General features: G+C 57.3%; 2 protein-coding genes across 4 annotated transcripts in view; both read left to right on the top strand.

Annotated features, from left to right (window-relative positions):
- The window catches only part of CAPN5 (calpain 5), a 58,696-nt gene that overhangs the window by 22,649 nt on the left and 13,409 nt on the right, over nt 1-22,638 (top strand). For all 3 annotated transcript variants that reach the window (XM_061202824.1, XM_061202826.1, XM_061202825.1), the window contains exons 3-4: nt 4,827-4,958; nt 21,547-21,755. In XM_061202824.1, the coding sequence (XP_061058807.1) occupies nt 4,827-4,958; nt 21,547-21,755 (341 nt within the window). The remainder of the gene's footprint in view (nt 1-4,826; nt 4,959-21,546; nt 21,756-22,638) is intronic.
- OMP (olfactory marker protein) lies at nt 10,734-11,225 on the top strand. The gene has a single exon (XM_061203212.1). It carries the CDS (start codon nt 10,734-10,736, stop codon nt 11,223-11,225), a length of 492 nt encoding a protein of 163 aa, XP_061059195.1.

Below are 22,638 nucleotides of genomic sequence, written 5' to 3'. Positions count from 1 at the left end.
GGAAGCCCATCTTCACTCCCACCCCACCCCCAGCTCCTTCTCTTGACATTAGTTGTGGCCTCTCTGCTCTTGGGGGATCTCCTCAGCCAGCCTCCCTGCCTGCCAGCCTCCCTCTTCTTTCTCCCAAAATGGAATGAGGAGGCTGGCTTTTGAGCCAGATGGCCTTGGCCCTACCTTGCAGGAGGTGTGACCTTGAACAAGTCATTTCCCCTCCCCAGGCCTCAGTTACCTCATCTGTGAATGGGGAGAATAGTTCTTGCTGCTCCTGGTTTCTGGAGGTTGAAGTGACTTGAGGTATCTGTGCTGTTCGACACACAGGGGGCAGATGACAAACTGTCTGCTCTCACCACCTGCTCCTGCCGGCCTGGTGTTGGGGACCCAGAGCCAGCCCTGGCCGGAAGTCCCATCTCTTGGACTCTCTGGTCCACTTCAGTCCCACCCAGGGCACCTGCCTCGGCCCGCACCCTCCTCCTCCCAGATCCAGCATTTCTTTGTTTTTTTCCATTCGGTAAACATCTGCTGGCCTCCCTTAGGCGCCTGGCCAGGGAGATAAGAGGAGATAAGAGACTGAAGGAGAAGGCCTGTGACTCAGGGGGAATCCCAAGGGGATGGGTGGATGGGAGGCTTCCTCCTCTGTCAGGCCCAGAGCCTTAGTACCGCAGCTTCTCATCCCTGCGTACCGCTCCACCCCACGTCCCCCCTTGCTGCACTCTGCCTTGTCCCATCTCTGGGGATGATAAGCCTGCAGGTCCTTTGGTGGAACCAAGAAGGGAACAAATAGGGACCCCACAAACAGACGTCAGTTTTGGAACCTCCCAGAATTCTCGCAAGGTGGCCTGGTGGTCCCCGGCCCCATGTCTGGGGCTCATGCTGACACCAGCACCTGGAGAAGGCCCCGCTCCTTGGCTGTGCTGAGCATTAGGCCCCTTTATGCCGCAAAGCAGGCAGTTTGCGTCAAGTCCAGCCACCTGGGCCTCTGCCCTGCCCAGGAATGATCCCCTCCCTGGCATATGCTCGGGTGGCCTTGAAGGATGGGAGGATGGGGCGGGGAGCATGGGCTGGGGAGGCAAGTCTGTTGCAGAGGGGATGGGGCACAGGCTGTAACCCCTGAGAACACTGCCCTGTTTTCGGTCCCAGGCAGAGGTCCTGCTTCCTTCCTGGGCTTCAGTTTCCCCGTTCTAATCGATTCCTGCTGTGATCTTAGCTTCCGGGAGGGAGGTGACTGGGGTGAAGGTGGATGGATGAGGAGAAGGGGGGAGAGCGGAGGGGCTGAAGGCGCCCTGGATCCGTTGACTAGCTGCCTTCCTGTTTCTGCACCGGGCCTGGAAACCTGAAGTTCTGGTTCAGGGAGGAGATGGTTACGGGCTGTGACCTATGTCCGGTGGAGCTGGTCCTGCAGGCTGGAAGGGGCCGAGAGGTGAGAGGTGACCACAGGAGCAGGAGGCTGTGCCCCACAGAGACGTACGTTGACCGGAGGAGTGGTCACCCCAGCCCTGGGGGTGGCCTGGCCCCGGGCTCCCAGCAGGTGCCTGGCCAGCCCTGTCCTGCAGGCCACTCTGCTGTCGCTTCCTCCCAGGGCTCCTGCCCGCAGCAGAACCTGCCAAGTCCTGTTCCTGACACTGGAGGTGGGCAGAGCCAGACCTGGGCCCTGCCCTGGAGCTCTCAGGCTGGTGGGGGAGACCCAAAGGTGAACTTCAGGGAGGGCAGCGTTGGGAGGGAGCACAGCTGGCTGGGGGCCCCGGGGAGGATGGCGTCAGAGGTGGCATCGGTCTTGAGGCTGTGGCTGGATCCCATCTTGGGGGGGAATTTGGAGTCTCCATTCCCCTCTGGAGCCTCCCTGCCCATCAGCCCTCTCCATGCCTGCTCTGCTGGCATCACCGCCTCCAGGCAGCCTCCTCTGATCTCTCCCTGGGTTCCTGCTGTCACAGCTGTGCTCACATGGAGGGTTACACTCAGGCTTCTCCTCCTCAAGGGCTCTGCCTGTGGGCTGGGAATTTTCTGACTGACTCTGCACTCTGTGCTTAGCCAATGGCCCAGGAAAGATGGAAGGACAAACACTGGTCTTGAGAAGCCGGGCCCTATGGTAACAAAGGTGAGGGTCTGCGCTGCCCCTGACCCCTTGGTCTCATTGCCATATAGCAAGTCCCCCAAGCTGGGCTAAGGACAGGTGCAGGGGATGGAGAAGGGATGGTACCTTTGTCACTCATAAGTCCTGGCCCAGCTGGAGGCTCTGGAGCTGTCTGAATTGGAATCTCAGTTCACCTCTTCCTCTGTGGCCCTGTGCAAATGACTTAACCTCTCTGTGCCTTGGTTTCCTCATCTATAAAATGGGGATGCTAACCGTACGTGTCTCACAGGGTTGTTCTGCACAGCTGGGCACACAGCAGGTGCCCAGTCATTGCAAGCAGTTTCTGATTGTTCCATTCAGGGTGTCCCAAGGGCCGCTGGACTCCAGGGCCAACCCCAGGTGCCGCCAACCTCAAGTCATTTCTCTATCTTGAGCTGGCAAACCTGTGCCTCTCCTGGCAGTGGGAACACACCCAGACCACCTCCTCCTCTCCGCTCCCTCCCAGGCTGGCAGATTTGCCCCAGGTCTCTGCCCTATCACAGGGAGTCAGGGCAGTGCCGAGCCTGGCTGAGCCCTGAGCTCAGTCTCTCCCAGGGGCCAGAGAAGTGTCTGGGGCAGGCTGGGGTGGCTGGACCTGCCCACAGGCTGCCCTGGCAGTGCCGCTTAGTGGGGAGGAGAGCTCTATTCTGGGGGCTAGGCTCTGTCTCATCCATCCACTTGCCTCATGACCCTAGGCGTCACTGCCCCATCCTGGGCCTCGGCATCCTCCTCTGTGTAATGGGTGGTCCTGTCTCTGTGCAGGGCCCACAAGGCGGAGGGGTGCCTCGGAAGTCACTTCCTCTGATGCCAGGCAGTAGCTGTCTCTTTTCCCATGGTGGGGATGTGGCTGGGGTCCTCCAGGTACGAAGCCCCCCTCCACCCTTGTCCTGCCTGCCCTTCCGGCCCCAGGGAGGCAGATGCTAAGTCATGGCTCCCTGTGGCTCAGAGTTCTGAGCTGGTCTTGGGAGATAAGATAAGGAGGGCAGCTGGGTGGGAGGCAAAGCCACTGCTTCCTGAGAGCTCACTGGGTTACCAGCCTCACTGGGTTTCCATGACCTGGGGCAGTGTTACTCAGACCTGTGGCATCCCGCAGTCTGTACTCTGGGGGAGCCCCTTGCAGCTTGGCCCTGGGTCACCCTGAAATCCCATCTGGAGTGCTCATGCCCTCAGGGGAGTTACAGCCCTCAATCTGGCCCTCCCAAACTCTGGTTTTCCCAGGCAGAGGTGGCAGCAGGAGTCCTGAACACCTTAGTGAGACCTGATGGCCCTTTGCCCCGTTTTCCCCTGCCAAGTGCTCTGCCTGCATGTTCTGTGGAGTCCTTACACAGCCCTGCAAGCATAATAATCTACTTCCTTTGCACAGGGGAGGAAATGGAGGCTCAGGGAGGTTGAGCCACTGGCCCAAAGTTGCACAGCCGGTAAATGGGGAGCAGGAATTTTTTTTTTTAATTAATTAATTTATTTTTGGATGCGTTGGGTCTTTGTTGCTACGCATGGGCTTTCTTTCGTTGAGGTGAGCGGGCCTATTGTGGTGGCCTCTCTTGTTGCGGAGCACGGACTCCAGGCGGGCGGGCTTCAGTACTTGTGGCTCGCGGGCTCTAGAGTGCAGGCTCAGTAGTTGTGGCACATGGGCCCAGTTGCTCCGTGGCATGTGGAATCCTCCCGGACCAGGGCCTTGAACCCATGTTCCCTGCATTGGCAGGCGGATTCCCAACCACTGCGCCACCAGGGAAGCCAGGGAGCGGGAATTTGAACTCTTGTCTTCCTGACTCTGCTGCCCTCTGCTGGCTGCCTCCGGTAGGACCTCAGTAGCTCTGTTGTGATTGAACTGGTTCAGGAGCACCAGCTGAAGTGGAGGCAGGCCCGTGCTGTGTGGCTGGGGTATGTTGTTCAACCTCTCTGGGCCTCAGTTTCTTCATCTGTGAAAGGAGCACAATGCCCACCTCTCAGGACCATGGTGAGGCTAGATCACGGTGCCAGCAGGAAGGAAAGCATGTCTCAGTGTTTATCTCCCCCACCCCGTGTTGTCACCCCTCTTGGAGAGCAGTCACTCGCTCTCAGCTCTGTAGAGTGAAGATGCTGATGGGTGAGGAGGAGGGGACTGGGGCACTTGGGGAGCTCTGGGGTGTCTGCTCAGTTCTGCTCGGCATTTGCTTGCTGTGTGTCCTTGAAAATCACTGCCTCTCTCTGAACCTTCATTCCTCATCCATAAAATGGAATAAAAATGCCACACTGCTCGAGTGGGGTGAGGGTCAGATGAGACAGCCCGAGGATGTGCCCACATGGGTTCTGGGATGGTTGTCTCCTCGCTTCTCCCCGGTCTTTGCACTCATCATGTGCAATTTTGATGTGTTTCTGCCCTGCACCTCACCCCACTTTGTGACTGTGGGCCCCTGAGAGCTGGCTGGGATGGGCCCTGCAGGGCTGCTGGTGCTGGAGGATGATGGACACTGAGCCCTTGCTGGTCAGGGAAGACCACAGAGGGCAGGAGGAAGGTGATGGCCCGGGTCCAGCCCCTCGAAGTCCTTCCACAGTATTTGCTCATCATCCAAACTTTGGCAAAAGAGCAGAGTTCTTCCGCCAGGGGAGGGGAGAAGGGCTTTCTGGGCAGCCCTGGGGGAAGCTGGATTTGGAGAAACTGACCCAGGGCCCCAGTTGGCAAGGGGAGGCGGGCGAATCTCCACGCAGACAGTGAGGTCTCCTCTCGGCTTCTCCGCAGGACATCTGCGAGGACCCCCGCCTCTTTGTGGATGGCATCAGCTCCCACGACCTGCACCAGGGCCAGGTGGGCAACTGCTGGTTTGTGGCGGCCTGCTCGTCCCTCGCTTCCCGCGAGTCACTGTGGCAAAAGGTGAGGCCTGGGTCAGGCAGGGGTGCTGGAGAGACTTAACTCAGCCTGGCGCCCTCCCCATCAGATGGGGGAGGTGCAGCCTGAGCGAGCAGGTGAGACGTTCTGACAGCCTGTGTGGGGATGGGGCGGGGTGATGCCAGGGCTCCCCAGTACTGACTGAGCATCAGAATCGCCTTCCCTGCCCCTGCCAGCTCAGGGACAGGTGCTGGGAATCTGCACAGCTCCCAGTTCTGATGCGTCCGCTCTTGACTGTTGGGGTCCCACTGTGCAGAATATGCACCTATGAAATGTGGAGGCTGCCTAAACCATGCACAGTGTGGCGACACCACTAACTGCGGCTCAGGAGACCCCTGGCAGTATCTGCTGTGCGACTTGGCCAGCCCTTGTCCTTCTCTGGGCCTCACTCTTCTCACTCTGAACAGCTGGAGTGATCCAGACAATCCTGTTTCATGATTCATGGTTCCAAGCAGCTGATATTCTGGACCAGAACCACAGGGTTTTGGGTTGGAAAGAATGGGCTCCGGTCCTGACACTTCGCCCTCTTGTGGCAGCATTCGGCGGTGCAGCCCTTAAGTCCAACACTCAGAGCTCCCTCCTTGGGGGAGCAGGGAGGCTGGAGTTGTGGTTTCTAAAGAGTAACTGATGGGGACTGCATCCTGGGTTCCCACGCCAGCAAATACAAGTCATTGCCCCTTTCTTATCCCTGCCCTTTCTGCTCTTTCTGTAGGGACTAGCGGCAGGGCTTAAGAGCACCGGGCATCCGAGTCTCATAGGCTCAGGTGCGAGTCCCAGCCTCGCCGTTTCATAGCTTTGTAATTAGCCTCAGGTTACTCATCCAGAAAGTTGGGATATCAGAGTAGCTCCCTCTCCGGGAGCTGTGAGGGGAACAAGGTACTGTGCTTAAAGGGCCTTGTGCAGTGCAGCGCTGCAGTGGCCAGTGTTGTGATCATTAAGATTCATGGAACATAATGGGTGTTCCTGGGCAAGCAGGGCTCAAGGGGCAGACGAGTTTGTTCTCATCCTCTGAGGCATCCCTCAGCCATCAGAGGGAGCTGTGCCCTTCGCCGAGGCTGGGACTGTGGTAGGTGTCCTGTCGTCATGTCTTCTGAACAGGGGTGTGACCTCTCAAAGCCACCCCCAAGTGGGCATCCCTGTGGCCTGGCCCCGGTGGTCCTGTGGGATACGGGAAGCTCTGTGCTGTAGGGCCCTCGGCAGAGGCCACTGCTGAGATCCATAGACGTGGGTGGTCATGGGGCGTCCAAGCTGGGAGGGCCTTGGAGAGCCTCATGGCCCACAGAGGCTTGGGGTCTGGCGCTGTTCTTTGGGTGTACAGCTGTCCTCACCCTCCTGCCTCCAGGCTCCAACCCCCTTCTCTGAGCCCAGAACAAGGTGCCCTGGTCAGGGCTCTGTCTGGGGCTGGAGGTGGCACATGGGAACCCTGTGGGGCTGGCCCTACACCTCCCACCCCGCCCTGTAATTGCCTGTTTATCTGTAATCTCCCCTCTCGAGCTCACAGACAAAGCTGGTCTATATCTTCCTGCTGAGCCCAGCAGGAGCCCGGCACAGAGAGGGGTCAAGAAAGTTTTGAGAACAGAGTTCCTCCCCAGCGACTGGCCAGCAGCCCCAGGCCTCCTGGGGCCTGCAGTGGGGCCGGGGCCTGGCCCTCTGTGTCCCCTCCTGGGGAACGGGCTGTCTAGTCATTTGTAGAGATGAGCCTCAGCTTACGGTGTGCCCTGCCCTGGGCCCAACCCCTGGGACAGCTCTCCACCTAGCAAGTGGAAGAAGGGGCCCCGGACCCGCAGGCAAGAGGCTTGTCGTTGATGCTGTGTGACCATGGGCAGGCCTGTGTTTGTCTCTGGGCCTAAGGTTCCCCCTGCAGGGTGTTAGGGCACCCAGCCTGGCTTGTCTGGAGGCTTCAGGGGCAGATCTCCAGGAGCTTAGGTCCCTGGGAGGTTGGGCGAGGCAGGCTGCTCTGGGCTAATTGCACTCTGCCTTCTGGTGCTGCTGTGGTGACAGACCCTGGGTCCCGGCAGGAGGCACGAGGCCCCAGGGAGCTCATTACTGTGCCTTACCTCCCCTCCTGTCCCTGCTGACTGGGCCCTGTTTGTTGTCACCCCTCACTTGCTGGGCCTGTTGCCCTGCAGGGCCTCCCCTGCCCCACACTGTTTTCTCCATGGAACGGGGGCGCTCAGCCTGAGCGGCACCCCTGCTCCCTCCACCCACCTCACACTCTGGGGATGCTGAGCCTCAGATGCAGGCACATCACGCCCCCGATGCACATGCCCCCTTCTCCAGGAAGCCACCCCCTTTACCTCTAGTACTTGACACAGCCTGGAGCCGACAGGCACGGGATTTGAAGCCAGCCGGTCCTGGGTTTAATTCTGGCTGGGTTTCTCGCTAGTCGTGTGACCTTGGTCAGGTCACGTTTCTTCTCTTGGCCTCTGTGTAAACCTGACTTTTCCAGTCCCCATGGTGGTGGGAGGATTAAAGGAGCCCACGGGCTAGGGATGCGGGGCAAGCCCATGGCATTTAGCAGCAATCTAAATCCCTCTCCGCCCCTCCTCTGGCCTCCCACCTATTCCTCTCTTCTGCCGGACACTTCTAGGAAGCAGGCCTCCCCGTCCTATGGGATCCCTGATGGGGGCATTATGGTCTCCCCAACTTGACTGTGCACTCCCTGAGGGCAGGGCAGTGGACTTTAGGTGACCAGGTTTTGTGGACCAGAAGTCAGGATGTGACAGTGGGGTGGAACATGTGCTGTTAGCCTGGCCTGGCCCAAGCCAGGTGAGTTCACCTTCCCTAGAGCCTGGCGTGGCCCCAGGCGCGAGGGCAGGCCTGAGCCCTGCTCTGAGTCACGGGGTACCCAGGCCCAGGAGGAGGCAGCCATGCCCCCGGTGGGGGGAGAGCAGAAACCCAGTGGGGTGCCCGAGTGTCTGAGAGCGAGTTTTGGGGGGTGGGCATCCTGGGCCGGGGCCTAGGGGAGGCACCTGGTGGCAGGGCCTGGCAATCTTTTAGTTCCACTTAAAAACGTTTCCCATCCCACCCCTGCCCGTGTTATATGAGCAATCCCCGCCCTTTAGCATATAGCAGTTCATTCACCACACGATAATTGAGCACCAGCTATGCCCCAGCACCATTCTAGGTACTGGGGACAGGTGATTTTAAAAAGTACCTGGAAACAGCCAGTGTTGAGGGTTTTCTACATTTCCTTCTAGTCTTTTTTCCATTTGGGGTTAAAGAGGGGCTTGTTCATTTGTTATGATCACATTTTTGCAGTCACGGATGCAAGTCTGGACCTTGCTTTTCTCTTCTCTGTTCACTCCTACGTCCAGCCTTTGGTGGGGCCTCCCAAGGCATCTGGTGGCCGAGCAGAGGTTTGTGGGAAGCAGTGGGCCAGCCCCACCCGCAGCCTCCCGCCTGCCCTTCCTTCCCCTCTGGCCGTCCTTGGTCCCCATGGCTCCCTCCCTCCTGCCCTGCCTGTCTGTGAGGCCCCAGCCCTGGTAACAACTTCCACCTTCAGCCTCCTCCTGCTGGTCGGTGACCCTCTGCCCAGGCCGAGACCAGGCTCTCCTCCAGCGTCCTGCGGCCTCTGAATCCTCATTGGTAGAAGCTGGACACCTCCCACCATGTCCTGCAGGCCCGGAGAGGTGGCGGCATTCTCTCCCTTCAGGGATGCCTCCAGACCACACCCTCCCCATATAGACCCCTGCAGGCTCATGCCATTTGTCCCCCACTCCCCCCACCCCGGCCCCCACCAGCAGCCCACCTTACTGCCATCCCCTGCCAACCAGCTACCCTGGCACCCAGGCACCAAGGGCTCAACACCTCCAATTTCCCAGCCTTTCCCACCCCAAGTACTGCCGCGTCCCAGGGGTTACTGTGCCTGTGTGGCTGACACCCTGCCCTCGTCACCCTGGCCCAGTGCTTGGTTCTGCTGTTCCATCACCCTCACCTTCCAGCCATCTCCCTCCTTCCTGTGCCCGACGCACAGTTGTCTCTAAACCACATTTTGACTTCGGTCAGTGCCCGTGTACTCTCTCCCCACGTGCCCGTCTTCCTCTTGTTCTTGTCCTTAGGCCCCATGATCCATCACATCAGCTCTTCTCTTGTCAGTGTCATTCGTTCATTTGTTCATTCAGGATTTCTGAGGGCCTCCTGTGTGGCAGCCCTGTTCTAGGTGGTGACTAGAGTGATAAACCAGACAGCCACAGCCCCTGCCCTCTCGGTGGGGAGACATCACAGACAAAAACTAAGCAAATGTACAAATAAAAAGCAAAATTTAGTGCTGGGAAGGAAATAGCTCCTCCTTATGAAGGAGAGAGAAGCTCCCCGAACAGTCACTCCTCAGACACGTTGTTTCCCTCTCCTCTGCTGCTCCAGCTACAAAGTAAAAGGTTCTGTGAGGGACGGGCAGTTTAACATTTGCTCTATGGTTTTCTTGAATACCATCGGCGAATTGCTGCCAGCAGCCCCCAGAACTGACCCAAGGGCTTGAGGTGTTGTCTTAACGGGATTGGGTGCGTGGTCCCCTTTGGTGACCCTCTTGCTGTTTGTGTAGCCCAAGACCCCACTGACTTACTTAGCTTCCATCTAGCAGTTGGCTGTGCTTGTGGTCCACTAGACCCTTCAGATTGTTTTCAGTTATTACACTTTGGCCTGTGCTTCTGTCCTCTTTTCTGTGTGTGGCAGTGTCATGGCAGCTTCCCCTCTCCCTCACCCCCACCCCCAGTTACACTCACATTTCTTCCATTTGCCCACGTATAATAGCTGAGCTCCTGGTTCCCCCTCAGGCACTGGGGATACAGACGTTTGTCAGATTCTTCCACGGCCTCAAGTCTCCTGGGGGAAACTGAGGCTTGATACAGGGGTAATAAGTGGTGGGATTTTAGTAGAAGAGCTTCCTGGGCATGTGGTTGCCATGTGGTGCAGGGTTGAGGCGGGGCCAGCAGGCAAGAATCATCCAGGTCAGTGATTCTCAAAACACAGCTCCCGGACCATCAGCATCACCTGGGAGGTCGTTAGAAATGCAAGTTCTCAGGCCTCATCCGAGACCGATTAAATCAGAAACTCTGGGGTGGGGCCCAGCAAACTGAGTTTTAAGTCCTGCAGCTGGTTTTGATGCTCCCTGAAGTTTGAGAACATGGGTCTAGGTGAGAGATGATGGTGGCTGGGCCGGGGTCCTAGCAGTGGGGTTGGGGAGGCGGGTTTCCAGGGTTAATCCACAGGCCTTGCCGATCGGGCCTGGAGGGGTGCAGGTGAGGCCGAGTCAAGGAGAGCGCCAAGGTTTGGCTTAGGTGACTTCAAATCTCAAATCGGTGGGCCCCTCTGGGCCTTATTTCCCACCCTCCTGCCAGGGGGTCTTCAGCCTCTCCTGATGTGTCTCCAGTGAGCGCTTGCCCCCGCCTCCTGCCCTCTTACTGCCTGTAAGCAGTGCTCCCTCTTCACAGCAAGCCGGCTCTCAGCCCATCCGTGGTAGCCAGCGTGGTTGCCACAGCAGCTGGTCCCTGAGGAGCGTGCCACCCTCCTGCCTGCCTGCAGTGCCTCCATCACCGCTTCTGCGAGGAGTAGAGAAGGAGGCGTGCGGGGACGCCCGTCTTCCTGCACACCCCATTTTGAGGACGGGGTGGGGCTGGGAAGAGCCAGTGGCAAAGAGGGGCGGGACGAGGAGGTGGCCGAAAGGGGAGGCGGGGCCCCTCTTTGGTGGCCTCTCGCCTTGGCCGTGAGGCCCCAGTCCACTCGGCTCCTGGACGGTGGAGGCGCAGCAGCAAGGGGGCCATGGCGGAGGACGAGCCGAAGCCGACCCAGCTCGACATGCCCCTGGTCCTGGACGAGGACCTGACCAAGCAGATGCGGCTGCGCGTGGAGAGTCTGAAGCGGCGCGGGGGGAAGCGCCAGGATGGCGAGAAGCTGCTGCAGCCGGCCGAGTCCGTGTACCGCATCGACTTCATCCAGCAGCAGAGGCTGCAGTTTGAGCGCTGGGACGTCGTGCTGGACAAGCCGGGCAAGGTCACCGTCACGGGCACCTCCCAGATCTGGACGCCCGACCTCACCAACCTCATGACGCGGCAGCTGCTGGACCCCGCTGCCATCTTCTGGCGCAAGGAGGACTCGGAAGCCATGGATTGGAATGAGGCCGACGCCCTGGAGTTTGGGGAGCGCCTGTCCGAGCTGGCCAAGATCCGCAAGGTCATGTACTTCCTCATCACCTTCAGCGAGGGCGTCGAGCCTGCCAACCTCAAGGCCTCCGTGGTCTTTAGCCAACTCTGATGGCAGCTGCCCGCTGCTACCCTCTCCTTTCGCCCACCTGCCTGACCCCTGCCCATACCCCTTTCCCCCGTGTGTGTGTTTGCGGACATTCTTCTAGCTGCTGGCCTGTACTTGGCTTGGCCAGGACCCCTGAGCCTGCGTCCTTCCTTCTCTCCTTTCCCTGGTGCTGGCGCTCCTGCTTACGGGAGGAAGATGCAAGGGCTCCGTAGTCTAGAAGCTGACCTGGCTGCCACTGCTTCTGCTGTGGACCACGGAGACCTGGTCGGGGCTAGTGTGGGAAGATGGAGAGGCCACGGGAGATTGCCTTCTCTCTGCTCCATTGTTGGGAGAGAGACTGAGAGACCTAGACAGAGACAGGCACAGACCGAGAGAGACAACTCTAAAGAACCACCCATTGGGCTTCCTCCGGAGACAGGGGCCCGGAGACGACAAAGCAGCCTCCTTGGAGAGTCTGGCACACAGGCATTTGCTGCCCTCCTGGCCACGACGCCCCTTCCCAGTGTCCGTGTCTGGAGGTGAACACTCAGCCTGCTGATCCGGGCACCTTGTGTGGGCCCACGACACCTCAGGGCTCTTAAGACATTGGGCAGGGTTGCTGTGAGGGCTGATTTGGGCAGTGGGGAGTGGCTGGCACGCTGGAGGCTGTGCAGGCCAGCTCTCGCTCTTCTGGGAATGACTTCAGGAGGGGAGAAGTGAAGGGGGAAATCTAAAAAACGTTGCATAGAGATGTATCTGTCTATACATATACATATGTATTGAGAGAGATCATGCTATATTCATATGGTTGTATTCTATACCTGCCCTGTGAATAAGTCTGAATTGCCTAGCTGGTTCCCTGGTGGCCCTTAGCAGGGGCTTGATCAGGATGACCTTGGGGAGGGGAGGCTCCTGAGCCGGGAGACTTTGAGGTTCATGCAGTGAAGTGGGGAACAGTGTAGTAAACAGGTTTCCCTCTGCCTGGGGGAAGCTGGATAGAGGGGGTCCAGAGCCCTGGAGCTGGAGACAGTAACATCTCTGGGGCCTGAGGTGTCCCCTCCTGGGATGTCAGGCTTTTCCTGGCTAACTGGTCAGAGAAGGCAGGTGTGGCATCCTGGTGTGGCATCTTTGGTGGGGTTGAGGGGTAGGAATCGGGGGCAGCCTTGGAGGGGAGCTGTGATGGATGATGGTCAGAAGTGGGCTGGAGGTGGCAGTGTGGTGTGAAGGCGGGACACTGGCCTCAGAAGTCACAGGGCACAACCCACTCGCCAAACAAAGAGGGAAACTGAGGCACAATTGCCAGCAGATTCAGTTCCAACCCCCAAGCCCCCTTCACGCTGCACAGACCCAGTGAGCTCCTCTGAGGCCTGGCAGCAGCCAAGGGCACCTCAGGAAGCGCCCCCAACACCGTGTCTCCAGGTCAGCCCTGTTTTTTGTCAGGGACGTGCCCATGACATTTCCCTCGTGAAGCAGAGCCGTCGGGGGGCTGCAGGGCCCTGGGAAGAGAGGCACTGAGAGATGGAGGGTCAGAGCCAACCCTAGTGGCAGGGCTGCCGGGAGGGCAGGCCCGCACTTTGGAGGCAGGCAAGCAGAAGCAGTTGGTGTCGATTCTTCAGTGGGAGATTTGGCTGTGGTGTGAGCGATGGTCCTTTCTAACTTGAAGCTCGGGTGTCTAGTCCGGGACGTGCTTGGATTCCTGCCTGCTTCTCTCCTGACTCCGGGGGAGCCTGGAGGCTAGACCCCTGTGGATGGCCCTGTCCTTCTGCCTCTCTGCTTGACCCCTCCCTGCAGCTCTGGGGTCCCTCTTGGTGCAGACTGCTTGTATCCCCACCCCAGCACGTCTGCTCTGTGCAGGCGTGTGAGTGCCTCTGCCATGCTCACTGCGTGTCCCCGGTAAAGCCTGTGTGTCCCTGCCTCGTAGTATGCCTTCTCTTCCCAGGAGCCACCCCTCCCTGGGCCCCCTCCACACCCCTGCCCCCACCTCCTGCCGCTTTCAGGGGTGAGACCCAGAGCAGGCGGTGACTGGCCCAAGGTCAGACATCAGCATGGGGTTTGAAACCAGGTCCCCTGACACCCAGCCAGGAACCAACAGCCATGACAGTTTTTTCTCCAGTGGCCCCCAGACCAGCCTCTGTATGGGGCATGGAGAAAGCCATGCTGAGGCCTCGGGGAGACACTTGGGGCCCACAGGGGATGGTGGGGACCCACCAAGCCGTGCTCAATCTGGAGTCTCCCTCCCTTGCAGGGTGGCCGGGCAGGAGGCAGACGGGACAGGGGAGTAGCTGAGGGGTGAGGTGGGATCAGGCCTGTGCCCGGATTTCACTAACATGCTGTATGTCCTCAGGCAGCCCCTGACCCTCTCCCAGCCTCAGACTTTCTAAAGGGAACAGCCTAGTTCTGTGAAGCCCCTTGCAGCGCTGCCCCACTGACCAGAGAAGACCCATGTCACCACATCACCTTAGTGCCCCACCTGACCCCGACCCTCACTCAATTTGTGGACGGTGACAACAGAGGCCCGGGGAGGAGGCTGCCGGCCCGAAGTCACAGAGGGTGTGGAGGGGCCGGTGACGGGGTGCATGTGGATCAAGCTCTGGGTCTGTGGACCTTCGACCCCATGATCCTGGCCCCCTGGGATGGGAAGGGCCGATGCCCCCATCCCATCTGAGGGCTCAGACCCGGGCGAGGCCAGCTTCTCCCCTGAGACAAGGGCAGGCCCCGCTTCCAAGGCCGCTCTTGGGGTTTTGCTTGGGAACACCTCCCCAGGCAGGTCTTGCATCCCCGTCTTCCTCCACCCCAGAGCCCTCCAGCCCCAGCCTCCATCCACTCCTGAAGATACTTCTGGGAGTGGTGGGGGGAACAGAGACGGGAACCCAGGCTTCCCACCCCGAGGACAGCAGTAGAAGGCCTGGTTCTGCTCCTGAGACTGGGTCGGGGGGAGTGCAGAGAATGGGAAATGAGGACCTGCTTTCCACGGAACCCGTGAGAAACCACCGAGCGGAGAGACCTGCCATTTCCTGAGCTCCTGCCTCCCACTGAGCCAGTGTACGGTAGTGTGAGGGACCCAGCCTGGCGCTGCCGTCAGCCACCACCCGTGTGACCCTGAGCAGCCTCTCTGAGCCTGTTTCCTCATCTGTCAGTGGGAATAGTAATGGTTCTTTCCTCATCAGGTCATTGTGAAGATGAAATGACTTAAAGCTGGTGAAGCACTGAGCTTCCTGAGAGGCACACGGGCTTCCTCACTGGATTTCCTCCTTGTACTTTCCCAGTCGCTGTAGACACAGAGTCTCACTTTGCACCATGATTCTGAGAGGAGGGTGTTAGGAGAACCTATTTACTAAGGAAGAGTGTAGGGTTCGGAGAGGTGTAGTGAGTTGCCTGAGGCAACACAGCAGCCAGTGCTTAGGGCAGCAGGCAGTGTGGGGTGGAGGGATAGGCAGGGTCCAGGCCTGGCTCTGTGGTCGGAGAGAGTGGTCATGCGGGAGTGGATTCTCCTCACCGTTGCCAGGTTTGGAAGGGCCCAGCTGAGGGAACCTTAAACCCTCACAGTCTAGCCTGGGAGCCTAGCCGGAGGGGCCGCCCAGGTCTCTGAGCGTCTGGCTGTGCTCACTCCTTGTGAACAGGGATCCCGGGGCCCCCTGCAGGTGTGTCAGCACCCCACGCTCCAGGTGGTGAGCTGGGAGGCGCTCTTCTCCCAAGGGGCTGGGGGTGGGGATTGCCCAATCTTCCTGACTTCTTCCAGCCGTGGCGTCTGAAACTCGGGAATTTGAGACTCTTGGAATCAGAAGCTGAGAACTGAGAAACTTCAGATGCTCAGAACCAGGGACCCTCTCGTTCTGAGGATCTGGAGAGGTCTGTGGCTCACCTCACCCAGCTTGGGTAACACAGGAAACTCCACTGTAGCCCCTCAGCCTGCAGCCCTGCTGGCCTTGTTTAGAAATGCTCCTGGCTGGCCCTCTGGGGTCCCTGGCAGAAATCTGTGGGAAGCTCCCTCTCTGCCACACGGACAGACACACACGCACACACTTGCACATACACATGCATGCTTCTGTGCACACACTCACACACGGGCATTCACTCACTTGCCAGGGTCCCAGCAGAATTTGAGCCCAGCCACTTGGGTCTGGGTGGGAGTCCCTGAGGGAGAGCGCCAGGGGGTGCTCCAGGTGCGGGGGCACCAGGGGGTACTGTGGCACACCCATCAGTGGGACTCTGAGGTTTCTGGGTGATTCTGCAGTGGGTGGCTGTTAATGGGCGCACGAGGGGCTCCAAATCCCACAGGGTTCTTGCCTCACTGCCCGGTCAGCCCAAGGAGGTGCCGCAGCCCCTTCAAGCCTGTTTTTCCCATCTGCACAGTGGACTGTTGTTAAGGTTTTCCTTTCTCCTCTTGGGAGGGAGGTTGACCAGTTCTCCCCAGCAACTGGTCAACTGGTTGACCAGTTGCACACACCATGTACTCCACACACCAGCAGGGACGACCCCTCATGTGTGCACAGCCCTCCACAGTTGATGCAGTACATCCAAGGCCATTCTCCACCTTCGTTTTCACAACAGCCTTGGAGGGAAGGTAGGTAGATGCGGGGACACTGAGCCTCCGAGAGGTGGCCTAGTCGAAGCTTAAGTCCCAGCCACACACCGAGGTTGGTAAATTGGTGTCCAGCATCAAACAACAATCAGTATTGAGGCTACAGAGAACAAGGAGCTTTATTTGCAGGTCTTAGGAATTGCAACTGGGGAGACACAGATTCAGGTAGAACCAAAAGAGCGTTCCAGGAAAGAGGAAGTCAGGGGCTTGTAAAGGCAAAAGCCATAAGGTCGTTAAAGGAAATATTTGTCCTTAAGGCTGTCAAGAGTTATTTTAGGGTAAGGATCCAATAAATATCTTGAGTTTTTGGAACATTGGGCAAACGTTCTGGATGGCTGCATTAAGACAAGAAGTGGTCAAAGTTCAGATTCCATGCAGGCGATGATGTGCAGAAGTCACACTTTCTCAGTGGCCTCCCAGCTCCATTTCAGAGCGGTGTCTTAGTAAAACTGACTCCATTTTTATTTTCCTTTCACACCAGTAGTGTGTACAAGCTCACCAGCTGTCCAGGCCCTCGCTGCGGCCGGCATTTGGGGATTTTCCTCCCAGAAAGACTCAGCCAGCTGTGGAGCTGGCCCTGTGCCGGGCGGTGGGGATCTGAGCAGGAGCTTGGGGGAGGGGCTGCCGGACGGCGCCCAAGGGGTGGGTGGGGTCAGGAGGACCCTGCAAGCTGCTGCTCAGCTGGCCCCGGAGGGATGGGGATTGGGCTGAGGCCGGCAGAGGGAGCCACCCGTGCAAAGCTGAGGTGGCCTGAGGCATCACGGGGTGTAGATTCCTATAGGGCCTGAGGGAGGCAGTGTTCAGGGGTGAAGCTGAGAGCTGCCTGCAGGGCTTTGAATGCTGGCCAGGGAGCTGGTGTCCCTGGTGATGGGGCTTTTCAACTGTAGTCACGTGAGAGGAGAGAGACAGCCTAGTGAGCCCTTGGACCCATCCCTCCACCTCAACAACTGCCAACTCGTGGTCGATCTTGTTTCCTCTACAACCCTGCTCCCCCCAGGCAGCATGTCATTTCATCTGTAAATATTTCTGGATGTATCTCTGAACAATAAGGACTCGTTCAAAACAAAAACCCGGAACCATAATATCGTAACATAACAAAAATAACTTTATAATAATTCCTTAATATCATCAAATACCCAGTAAATGTTCTGGTTTCCACTCTGGGTCACAAATGTTTATATGTATATTTTACAGTTTGTTTGAATCAGATCCAAAAAAGGTCCATTACTGCAGTCCGTTGGTTCCCCTTCATCTTTTCATATTTTTTCCTTGCAATTTAGTTGCTGAAGAAGCCAGTCATTTGTCCTGTGGAGTTTCCAACCATCTAGATTTTGCAGGCTTCGTTTTCATGGTGTTGATTAATATTTGTCTGTGCCCTGAGTTTCCTGTGAGGTAGCACTCACCTGTGGAGGCTTCATAAGGTGTGGCACAATTTTTTTTGCACAACTGCTTCATAGGCGAAGTTCTCTCAGGAGGTACATAATGTCGGGTTGTCTCTTTTTTGTGACATAGGAACCATCGGTGATCCTAAATCGGTGTTAGAAGCCATGATTGCCCAAATCCATTATTTGTCAGTGGTTGCAAAAAAATAGGAGTCTAGGACTTCCCTGGTGGTGCAGTGGTTAAGAATCCACCTGCCAACGCAGGGGACATGGGTTCAAGCCCTGGTCCGGGAAGATCCCACATGCCGCAGAGCAAATAAGCCCGTGCGCCACAACTACTGAGCCCTCTTGCTGCAACTACTGAAGCCCACGCGCCTAGAGCCTGTGCTCCGCAACAAGAGAAGCCACCGCGATGAGAAGCCCGCGTGCCACAGTGAAGAGTAACCCCCGCTCGCCGCAACTAGAGAAAGCCCGCACACACAGCAACGAAGACCCAACGCAGCCAAAAATAAATAAATAAATATATTTTTTAAAAAAAAGAATAGGAGTCTAATATTCTAATTTCTTCTCACTTCTTAGATGGAATTCATCACCAGATAAAAACCTCCCTTCATCTGCTGTTGGTTACTCTATGGCACAGTTTGTATAGAAAAGTCAGGATAAGTCTTTGATTTTTTTTTTCCTTTCGATTTCCAGTTTCAAAAAAGTGAGTTGATTCCCTGCCACCCTCCAATAGTGACTAATTACTTGTTTGTGTTAATATCATCATGGTCTCATGGATTTGAACATATTGGATGTGTTTTCATTCATCACCGTCATTATCCTTCACTGCTGCTCAGATTGGCCCGTCTTTGGCTAGTGGAAGCCTCTTCAGATTGGTCCTGAATCCTCTGGTTGCTTCCTTGATTTCTGGCATGACCGGATGTGGTGTGGAAGGTGTTTGGTTTGTGTGCCCGTGGGAGCACACCTCCCTGGACAGACTCCTTCCTGTCGCTTGGTACCCTGGCTGGCAGCAGAGAGGGGCTGAGGGGTGAGAAGGCTGGCCTGGGGCTACCTTGAAGGGCTTCCTTGAAGGGCTGTGATGTGGGAGGGAAATTGAGGCCCATGGAGATTGCTGACTCTGTATCACAGGCCCTGGAGCCTCATTAGCTGCCTTTTGAGTCACAGAGGGTTCAGAGCCAAGCCCTGGGTTCGACTAATGATCCTCCCGTGGCCCCATTGGTACCTCCCAGCTCCTGCGAGGGCTCCTCTTCCTCCCTCCCCCCTCCCCCATCCTTCTTCCGCATCCCGTGCAGTCCAGGGAGGAGTGGAGGAGGGTGCAGTGGCCAGGCCAGTGTTCCCAGCTTCTGACTCTCCATTGCTCTGTGCACCTGCATGTACCCCTTTTTTTTCAAAATAAATTTATTTATTTATTTATTTTTGGCTGCGTTGGGTCTTCACTGCTGCGTGCGGGCTTTCTCTAGTTGTTGCGAGCTGGAGCTACTCTTCGTTGCAGTGCGCGGGCTTCTCATTGCGGTGGCTTCTCTTGTTATGGAGCACGGGCTCTAGGTGCGTGGCTTCAGTAGTTGTGGCACATGGCCTCAATAGTTGTGGCTCTCGGGCTCTAGAGCACAGGCTCAGTAGTTGTGGCGCACGGGCTTAGTTGCTCCATGGCATGTGCGATCTTCCTGGACCAGGGCTCGAACCCGTGTCCCCTGCACTGGCAGGCGGATTCTTTTTTTTTTTTTTTTTTAAGTTTTTTTTTTTTTTTTGATTGATTGATTGATTGCTTGATTGCTATGTTGAGTCTTCGTCTCTGTGCTAGGCCTTTCTCTAGTTGCGGCAAGCGGGGGCCACTCTTCATCACGGTGCGCAGGCCTCTCACTATCGTGGCCTCTCTTGTTGCGGAGCACAGGCTCCAGACACGCAGGCTCAGTAGTTGTGGCTCACGGGTCTAGTTGCTCCGCGGCATGTGGGATCTTCCAGGACCAGGGCGCGAACCCGTGTCCCCTGCATTGGCAGGCAGATTCTCAACCACTGCGCCACCAGGGAAGCCCTGGCAGGCGGATTCTTAACCACTGCGCCACAAGGGAAGTCCCTGTACCCCATTTCTGATACACTTTTCTGTCCTGAAATCAAGTGTCAGGGAACGTGCCAGGGGTCAGGGCAGAGGCCGGCCTGGGAGTTTTCACTGAGAAAGGACACAGAGTTGACTGAAAAGGGACCAGCTAGTAATCAGCCCTTGCTGGGTTCTAGACTCTGTGTCAGGCTCTGAAGCCCTGAGTGTGAATCCTGCCTCCCTCACTGGTGCCTGTGGGTGGCCTTTTGAAGCGACTTCCTGCCCTACCGCCTCAGAAGACAGCCCTGAGGGTTCAGGCCCTACGGCACTTAGCTGGGCTCCATTAGTGGCTGTAGGGCCTCTCACTGTGCTTATCATTTTCATTGTCTTGGTCCCGAATGTCCCACTAGGGAGCATTTCTCTTTGCCAGCATCCCTGTTGATGGTTAGAGGCGTGTAAACAAAAGCATCCTTAATGAGAGTGGGGGTTGGGAATGGCTTTTGGCTGAAGTCTCTGTGCTCAGGCTGCTCCGGACCTTGGGATTTACAGCCTCCTGATACATCTCTGGCTCCTCAGCCAGATTGCCTGCGTGCCCACCCCCATACCTGGGAGTGATTTTCTTCTAGAAGATGGTTCTTATGGTCTTGTTGGGGTTTGGCTCCTCTGGGTCCTTGCCCGAAAGGGCCAGCAGGTCCCCCTGACTCAGCAGGGTGAGGGTTTTCCCCCTGCCTCCCCACCTCCTGCTGCCCCAAATTGCCTCTGTTTGTCCTGGTCTGCTGGGGAGATGCCCACCGCCAGCTCTCAGGACACCTGCTCAGAAGCCGCTGCTTGTCCTCCAGGGTCAGGCCCACCACTCCCTTCTCTCCACGGCCCTGCATGTACCCCGTGTCAGCCTCAGCACTTGCCTGTGTGCCTGCCTCTCCCACCAGACTGGGAGCCTCCCGAGGGCAGGGACCATGTCTGAATCATCTGGGTCCTCAGTGCCAGTGTGGGGCTGGGTGCAGAGTGGTCCACACTGATAAAGAACTCATTATTTGGAGGCAGACAGACCTGCGTTTGAATCCTGGCTTCAAACCCAGGTCTGCCTGCCTCCAAAGAATGTGTATATTTTCTAGCTATGTGACCCTGGACAAGTTACTTGCCCTCTCTGAGCCTTGATGTTCTCATCTGTAAAGTAAGGATGGATATATTAGTAATTTCATAGGGTGGTTGTGTGAATTGAACTGAGATAACCCATGGCAGTCACAGGCTTGGTATCTGACATTTCCAAGATGCTCCATAAATAATCAATTTTATTAAGAGTCCCAGTGGATGCCTATGAATTTATTCATTCAGTTAACACATGTTTATTAAGGACCCTCTCTGAGCCAGGCCCTGGACTAGGTGCTGGGTGGATAGCAGTGACCAAGACTGACGTGTCTCTGCCCTAAGAGAGTCGACATTCCAGTGACAGTATCAGCACTGAACACAATGTCACACACTTGTGTAATTATAACTGGGGAAAGTGTCTCAGAGGAGAAGTGCCAGGGGCCGTGAGATGGATGGGCAGGGGTCCTGGCCTAGTCTGAGGAGTCAAGGAGGGCTTCCTGGAGGAGGAGGGTAGGCCCTAAAGGACAAGTGAGAGTCAGCTGCAGGAAGAGCAGGTGCGGAGTTCCTGACCAGAGAAAGAGCCTGGAGCAGGGCACAGTAGGTGGAGGCTGGGGCAGGTGAGGGTAGAGACATGAGTCTGGGGACAGAACATATTAAGGGTGTGGACTTTATTTTCCAGGGGACCTGATCAGAAAGATCTCTCTGCTGCTGTGTGGGGCAAGGGCAGATGTGGTTGCTGTTGCTGTTAGTGTCCCGGGGCGAGGAGATGGGGGACCAGGCCAGGGTGGTGCCGGGGGGCTGGAGAGGAGGAGATGCATTTTAGCAGAATGTAGGAGCTCAGATTGGATGGAGAGAGGGAAAGTGGGGAGGCCAGCATGGCTGCCAACTTCTGGCTCAGGCAGGACAGGGGGCACGGTGGCACCATTGACCAGGCAGGAACTTGGATGGATGTGCTATATTTCTGAGGGGGAGGATGCAGATGGAGGCATGAGGAAGGGAAGGGGAAGCTCATAGAATCTTAGAATGACAGAGCTGGGAGGAGCCTCAGGGGGCCTCCAACCCCTTCAGAGATGGGGAAACTGAGGCCCGGAGATGAGAAGGATTTGCCCAAGTCCCATACTGGTTCATGGCAGAGATGGGAATTGAACCCAGTATTCCTTTCCATTTGATTCCCTGGAGGCATGCACCCCCATTTCCTCGGGAGGCCAGCTGTGACCCTCCGTGTGTCCCCATCCTGTCCCCCTCCCCATCCAGGTCATCCCAGACTGGAAGGAGCAGGAGTGGGACCCCGAGAAGCCCAACACCTACGTGGGCATCTTTCACTTCCATTTCTGGCGCTTCGGGGAGTGGGTGGACGTGGTCATCGATGACCGGCTGCCCACAGTCAACAACCAGCTCATCTACTGCCACTCCAGCTCCCGCAATGAGTTCTGGTGTGCCCTGGTGGAGAAGGCCTACGCCAAGTAGGTGCCAGTGGCGGGTGGGCGGGCGGGCGGCCAGGCTGGGGCGGAACTGCTCGTGGGCTCTGTGCGGGTGTTCCTCTCGCTGGGGCTCCAGGCACAGAGAGGTGAGGGGCAGGTGCAAACACACACAGCGAGCTCAGAGCCCGGCGCCCAGAGCACAGCCAGCTGAACCTACGCCAGGTGTGGTGGAGGCCTGGACTGCAGGGCCTCTGGGTACCTGGTGTCAGGTCCCCACAACTGGCCCACATAGGGAGGAATAGGTACTCCCACTTCTACCTGGGAAGATGGAGGCCCAGGCAGGTGTCCTGCAGGTAGCCAGGGGCAGAGCCAGCAACCATATTCAGGTCGATGGTTCTTTTCCAAAGATCCAAGTTGCTGAGCCCTCCCTACAGGCCTCGTTCGGCACGTGGTGTCCCCGAGCCTGGGCTGGTCGAGGAAGTTGGGACAAACCACTGCCTTTCCTGCTTGCTGGGCCTCCCCTTCACCCACCCACTGGTCTGTCTACCTGACTGTCCAGCCATTCTATCTTTGCTGCCCCTCCTCCTGCTCTGTGCCAGGCCCTGGGTTCCCAGCATGGGCATGAGCAAAGTTTTGCTGAGCTGTGGAGGGCTTTGGGGCAGAGTGACCTGCCCAGGCCCCTGCAGGACAGGTGCAGGCCTGGCGCAGGAGGGCCAGTGGGGTCAGAGACCAGCCCTGTGGGAGCCTCTCCTTGATTCTTCCTCCCAGGCCTGTTTGTCACTCTCCTTGGACAGTGTGTGTGTGTGTGTGTGTGTGTGTAAAAGGAAAAACAAAAATTCCATCATCAAAAACAAACCCATGGAACCCTCTTGCACTGTTGGTGGGAATGTAAATTGATACAGCCACTATGGAGAACAGTATGGAG

This window comes from Eubalaena glacialis, chromosome 10 (assembly GCF_028564815.1).
Source record: "Eubalaena glacialis isolate mEubGla1 chromosome 10, mEubGla1.1.hap2.+ XY, whole genome shotgun sequence".
Lineage (NCBI taxonomy): Eukaryota > Metazoa > Chordata > Mammalia > Artiodactyla > Balaenidae > Eubalaena > Eubalaena glacialis.
Note: the sequence above shows the minus strand (reverse complement) of the source record. Positions and strands in the feature narration are given on the sequence as shown.